The sequence below is a fragment of the Pteropus alecto genome, unplaced genomic scaffold (assembly GCF_000325575.1).
Source record: "Pteropus alecto unplaced genomic scaffold, ASM32557v1 scaffold102, whole genome shotgun sequence".
NCBI lineage: Eukaryota > Metazoa > Chordata > Mammalia > Chiroptera > Pteropodidae > Pteropus > Pteropus alecto.
The window spans coordinates 2,539,948-2,545,933 of NW_006432224.1; the positions used below are offsets into that span (position 1 = coordinate 2,539,948).

The window sequence follows — 5,986 nt, forward strand, 5'->3', positions numbered from 1 at the left end:
CCCGCCCCTCCGGCCCGCGGCGCTGGGAGCCGAGCCCACCGACGGCGGATGGTCAGCGCGGGCTGCCCACGCGGCGGACTCCGCTCGGCCGATGCACAGGCAACGGGGTCGAACCCCGAAAACCTCACGCTGAGTGAAAAAGATCCAGACGCAGCGGGCCACGTGTCGTGGGACTCTGCTGTGAAACGGTCCGGACAGCAAAGCCACAGAGACAAGATAGAGCTGTGGGCGGCGGCGGGCGGTGGCTGCCCGCGGGCGCAGGATTTCTTTAGTGGGAGGGACGAGATACCGGTGACGGTCGCGTAACTGTGAACGTAACTCAGACCGTCGAGTTATGTTCTTTCAAGGGATGAAGCTTTGGGTGCGTGAGTTACATCTCAATAAGGGTTTGTAGCCAAACGAACAGCAGGGCCTGCGTCAAAAAGGAGGTGGGAGTCCGGCTCTCTCATGAGCATGTCAGAAGGTGACAGGAAGCCAGGAAGGGCGACTTCTCGGGGGATCACACGGCGCGATCTGTGCGGGAGCTTTGCTCCGTGGGGACAGTGGCATCTCTGGAGCGGCGCTGCCGCGTGCTCCGCTTCCTGTTAGGGTTCCTTGCTGACAAAGGCCGGTACTTTTATTTCGATGAAATTGTTTCCTGGAGAAAGATTCAATTCAGGAGTAACTGGCCACTCAGGCTCCGGGCACAGGTTGACCTGTGCCATCTGAGCCTGGCGTGCGTGGAGGGCTGAGGACACTTACGTGGGTGCAGCTGTCACTGCGATGTGGCCCTCACAGCTGGGAACCGTGTGTTTGAACCTGGACTTCGTATCTGGCCTTGAAGCTTCCAGCGCAGTGATTGGCCACGTGACACAAGTCAGTGAGGGTTTGAGTGGGTTGTTCATGGAGAGATTTACCTTTGCGCGTGAACCTTTGACCCTCCTCCGCCCCGGAGTGGAGCGGGGTGGCGGGGATGTGAAGTGAGGGGACCCTGTCACGCTAAGAGGAGGTCACCGTGATGAGCTCGCTGAATCGGGCCCGTGGGAACTGCTGTCCTCTGTATAGGAAAAAGGCTCGCACGCTGGCTCCGCGCGAATGCCTGTCGTGCCCCGTAGCTGGCTTGCCGCTGCCACCCTCGTCGTCATCACCACGTTCCAGACCCCTGCTAGACCGTATGCGTCCTGGCAGCCGGAACGTGCGACTGTCTAGTTCTCCATTTTATCCCAGGTACCTTGCGATGTTGGGCAAGGCGTAGGTGCTGGGTTCCTGAATGGCAGCTCCGAGTGAAGTCGCCACGCAAGACTCCTGTGTTCGAAGGTGCCTTTTAATCATATTAACACCCGTGTGGTTCTTTCCCTCCGCATCTCACAGGCTATAAGATTCCCGTGATCGAAAATCTAGGCGCAACCTTAGACCAGTTCGATGCGATCGATTTTTCTGACAACGAAATCAGGAAATTGGATGGTTTCCCTCTGTTAAGAAGACTCAAGACGTTGTTGGTGAACAACAACAGGATATGGTGAGTGTCCTCCGGTGGGCGCGGCTGCTCCCCTAGAGTCCCCGGCGCCCCGAGGAAGTGGCAGCGCCTGCCGCGGGGACCTACCTGTCTCCCCTTAAAACGGGAAACGAGCCGCGCGTCCCCGTGCAGAGCAGAGCCTGACCTGGCGTTGCACCTGTCACGTTTGCACCTGTCGAGAAATCGCGTACGTTTACATGTTCGCGATAAGTTTCCCGTTTCAATTAAAAACACGTCATTGTGCACACATTCTGGCTTTCTTCGAAAACGATGGTCGCCATTACCAGTTCTGTCTTTAAGTACAGCTGACTTTTAACATATTACTTATCGAAATCGAGATCCTTTCTGGTCCCCTCTGTGCACATTTTATCAGAGAAAGATCCCGTGAGCTCTGACGAGGTTCCCCCCGGGAGGGAGGATCCCAGGATCTCAGGATCTCAGATTCTGCCCCTTCCGGCCCGGAATCCTCTGAGCTACGCTGACATGATATTGGGGCGCACTCCGTCCTCCCTTTTACGAAGAGCCTTCCTCTTCTCTTCCAGCCGCATCGGCGAGGGGCTCGACCAGGCCCTGCCCTGCCTCACAGACCTGATCCTCACCAACAATAGCCTCGTGGAGCTGGTAAGTGAGCGGGGCCTCCGGCGCCCCACGCTTCTTACAGAGCTGGGAGAGGCTGGGTGACGATCTCTCTGTCCCTTTTCTCTGCCTTTCTCTTCATTCGAGATCCGGGCCTCGTGAGGTTATGAGCACGTGTCGCAGATAATCTGTTCCCACTCTGTAGCTCGCCTTTGGGCTCTCAGGATGTCTCGATCGGGAATTTTCTAACTTAATTACCACCCGGTTTATTAGCTTTTTGTTGTTTGCTGGTGCTTTTCCTGTCCCGTGGAGCTTCCTCCGCCTGAGGTTCGTAAAGAGGCGTGTCTGTTCTCACGCGCTAGTGGCTTTCACTGACCCCCTGGAGTTCTGTCAGCTTTGATTTGATATATTTTGAGGTGGTTTCATTTGATATATACAAATTCTAAATTGTTAACATCCTCTTCATACCTCGTTCACGTTCTTTTACGTCGATGTCTATTTTATCTGCCACGATACGCCAAAACAAGCTTGCTTTCAGTATTTTCATGATACGTTTTTTCCCATCCAAAATTTACTTGGTTTTTTTTTTCGTACCGCATATTTTATACTTGTCTCTTGAAAACAGCATAGGACAGGATTTTTTAGAATCCGGTCTGAAGTCTTAAGCGAAGCGTTAACGGAATCACTGGCTTGTTTTTGTTTGTCGTCTCTCTCTCTCTCTCTCTAGGATTTGTTACACCCGTTCCGCGTTTCTTTTTCTGTCTTTTATGGCCGCTCATTCTCTCTTTTTTGTGTTCATTTTTCATTCTCATAGTTCGGAAATTCCTAGACTCTTCTCAGCATCCTAGCAATCAAAACATGCGTATTTATTCAAGTTTAAAGTTAAGTAACACCTTTACCCTCCTAAACAGTACAGCATCTTCAAACATTTCAAACCGCGCCCCCATTTTGTTACGTATTTATTACATTTTTTAAAAACCCATGGAGACACCATGTGCTTTTGAGACAGACGCTGTATGGCCAAGATTTCTACCTTAAGAAGCTCAACTTGATCCACGTTTTATTCGGTAGAAATTTATTAAGAAACTGTCATTTCAGTAAATTTATTTACGTTTATGAAGTTTATTGTGACGTGTCAGTATCGTGCTAAGCGCCGCAGCCGACAACGCGCCTCGGTCCCTGTGGTGGCGAGGTGCCCGCCCCCCAGGCGCCACGAGGCGCACTGTCACCCTTCTCACGGGGGCCGTTATTCCACAGGGCGACCTGGACCCTCTGGCAGCTCTCAAATCGCTGACGTATCTGAGGTACGGAAATCATTTCTGGTGGTAACACTGAGGCCTTTTAAAATAACACCCTTACAGCCTTGACCTTAAAACAACACTCAGTAGTAAGTGCCTTTTACAAGCGGATATTGAATATATTTTCTTGGGGCCCGGTGCGCTGGTAAAATTTCCCTGTCACTTAATCGTGTGACATTGACATTCACCGTGAACAATGGTAAACTTTTCCCTAATTTATGGACCCATTCGACTTTCTTAAAACGGACCTCTTGAATGCTGCACTGGGAACGAGATTGGTGTCACGCTGTTCCTTTTCTCGTAGCATTCTGAGAAACCCCGTGACCAATAAGAAGCATTACAGACTGTATGTCATTTACAAAGTGCCACAGATCAGGGTGCTGGATTTCCAGAAGGTCAAGCTGAAGGTGAGCGCTGCTCTGCCGGTGGCGAGCCGTCGTGGATGTGTGCGTTTCCCTCGATGCTCTCGTTCTGGATGTTTCCAAATTGCCTGCCGAGTTTTGCCGTTGGTTCGTAATAAAAACGAGGGAAAGAAAACGCGAAGTCCGATGTTTTTCACGGCGGAGTTCACGCCAGGGCTTTGCGCTGCCGTGTGTGGCGGTGGCCTTTCTGGAGCCACCACAGCTGCGGCCGCAGCGGCCTCTCAGCGACAGGCTCTTCCCTGGGGGAAGCCTAGCGTGACCCGTGTCACAGTGATTTTCCCGTCATCGGCAGCTCTTTCGTATTTTTCTTTGAAATCGTCTTCGGGGAGCTTCACCAGAGAAGGCGAGACCACTGTGTCTCTTGACCCGAAATTGCCTTTTTTTTTTTCGGTATATTGACCGGCCCCGAGCGTTTCGGGAGCGTTTCCGCCGCGTTTTCTGAGGAATGCATCTAGATGTGCGTGCTATTCCTATCTCCATTAACTCTGTGTGTGGTGTCGCTGTAGGAGCGTCAGGAAGCAGAGAAAATGTTCAAGGGCAAACGGGGTGCACAGCTTGCAAAGGATATTGCCAGGAGAACCAAAACGTAAGACACAGATACCCAACTTCACTGTACCCCGCCTTCAGAAACGCGCTCTGTCGGGCAGTTTGCCGCCTGTAGAATGAAACACGACACCTGGGAGTGACACACGGTGTTCACTCTGTGTGGTGACGGCCCGGGACCGTCACCGGTCCCTGTATCACGTGAGACTTCTGCTAGGTCAGCAGAGCAAACGTTTCCGTATTCGGCCTCGTCAGGTGACGTTAAATACATCCTGCTGTCTCCGCAGATGGCCGAACTGGGTGGCGTTTCTGAAGGAGAGAGTTTCTTGTATCAGTTTGTTAACAAAGAAAAGATACTACACTGATTGAATTACTTTCAAAAGCGTTTGAAAGTAAAAGAGAAGCCGTTTCCGGAAGTCTGGGTGTGACGCTTCTGTCCTTCCCTCCCCTCCCCAAGTTTCAGCCCAGGTGCCGGTTTGCCGAGTGACAAAAAGAAAGGTGGCCCATCCGCGGGGGACGTGGAAGCCATCAAGGTAACGCTCTGTCGGCACCCGGATGGGGTGGAGCCGCTGGGGGCTCGGGGTTCGGGGCGCAACGTCGCGCGGTAAAGCGAGTTCTGGCCGGGGCGGACCCCGCGCTTGCGAGGCCAGCTCCGCTTCTGCGTAAGGACAAATGGCTCGAAGTCATTTTGTGAGCAGACTTGGAGGAATCACGTGAGCCCGTCCCGGCGCGGACAGCCCGGGTCCCCGTCCTGTCCCTCCAGCCCGTGTCCGTGCGGACGGCCAGGGGCCTCGAAGGCTCTCTCGCCGTCGCTTTAGATTTTACTTGAGAGGTTTGCCGTCTGAAGATGCTTCTTGATGGTTGCCTAGGAAACTTCATTTTTATAAGTGCCCAGTAACGTGAGCCAGATGGGTACTTCAGCTCACTGCAGTTTCAGGACACGTGGCCCGATGATTTTCTCTGTCGTCGGAGGCCCGCGTGTCCTTCCCGGCTTTGCAGATTCCCGGGCCGGGGTTCGGGTTGATGTCCGGGTGCCAGGGACAGTCCGCCCGCGGCCCTGGAGCCCTCGCCGTCCCGGCTCGCAGAGCTGCCGGGCGTGTCCGTGGGCGTTTGCGGGGGGGCCCGGGGTTCAGGCGGACCTGACCCTGTCCCCCCATCTCCCGCCCTCAGAACGCCATCGCGAGCGCGTCTAGGCGTTTGCGGGGGGGGGCCCGGGGTTCAGGCGGACCTGACCCTGCCCCCCTATCTCCCGCCCCCAGAACGCCATCGCGAGCGCGTCCACCCTGGCCGAAGTGGAGCGGCTGAAGGGCCTGCTGCAGTCCGGCCAGATTCCCGGCCGAGAGCGCAGACCAGGTGAGGAGGGCGCCCTGTCGCCATGCTTCCTGCCGCCTGCCCCGGGTGGCTCCCGACGGGTGGGACGCCAGGCCCGGGACCGCGGGAACGGTGCCCCGTCGCCACCGAACGCGCCGTTCACGAAGGGCCGTGAAATGCCTTCGGGGATCAGTGACTCGATAGGGAAAGTTGTGTCGCGGGACTCGGGGGGGCGGGGGGCTCGTGTGTAAAGATCGAAGCGCACGTGACTCGTGGCCGCGCCACCGGGCGCCCGAGGTGTCTGCGGGCTGGCGGAGCGGTGGCGCGCTCCGGGTGCACGG

At 55.1% G+C, this 5,986-nt stretch overlaps 1 protein-coding gene across 1 annotated transcript in view; it reads left to right on the plus strand.

Moving 5' to 3' along the window:
* Positions 1–1,074: 1,074 nt before the first annotated feature.
* The window catches only part of SNRPA1 (small nuclear ribonucleoprotein polypeptide A'), a 6,416-nt gene continuing 1,504 nt past the window's right edge, over positions 1,075–5,986 (plus strand). The window contains exons 1-8 of the mRNA XM_015585708.1: positions 1,075–1,174; positions 1,351–1,498; positions 2,038–2,116; positions 3,329–3,375; positions 3,674–3,776; positions 4,298–4,377; positions 4,792–4,867; positions 5,594–5,687. Of these exons, the coding sequence (XP_015441194.1) occupies positions 1,075–1,174; positions 1,351–1,498; positions 2,038–2,116; positions 3,329–3,375; positions 3,674–3,776; positions 4,298–4,377; positions 4,792–4,867; positions 5,594–5,687 (727 nt within the window). The remainder of the gene's footprint in view (positions 1,175–1,350; positions 1,499–2,037; positions 2,117–3,328; positions 3,376–3,673; positions 3,777–4,297; positions 4,378–4,791; positions 4,868–5,593; positions 5,688–5,986) is intronic.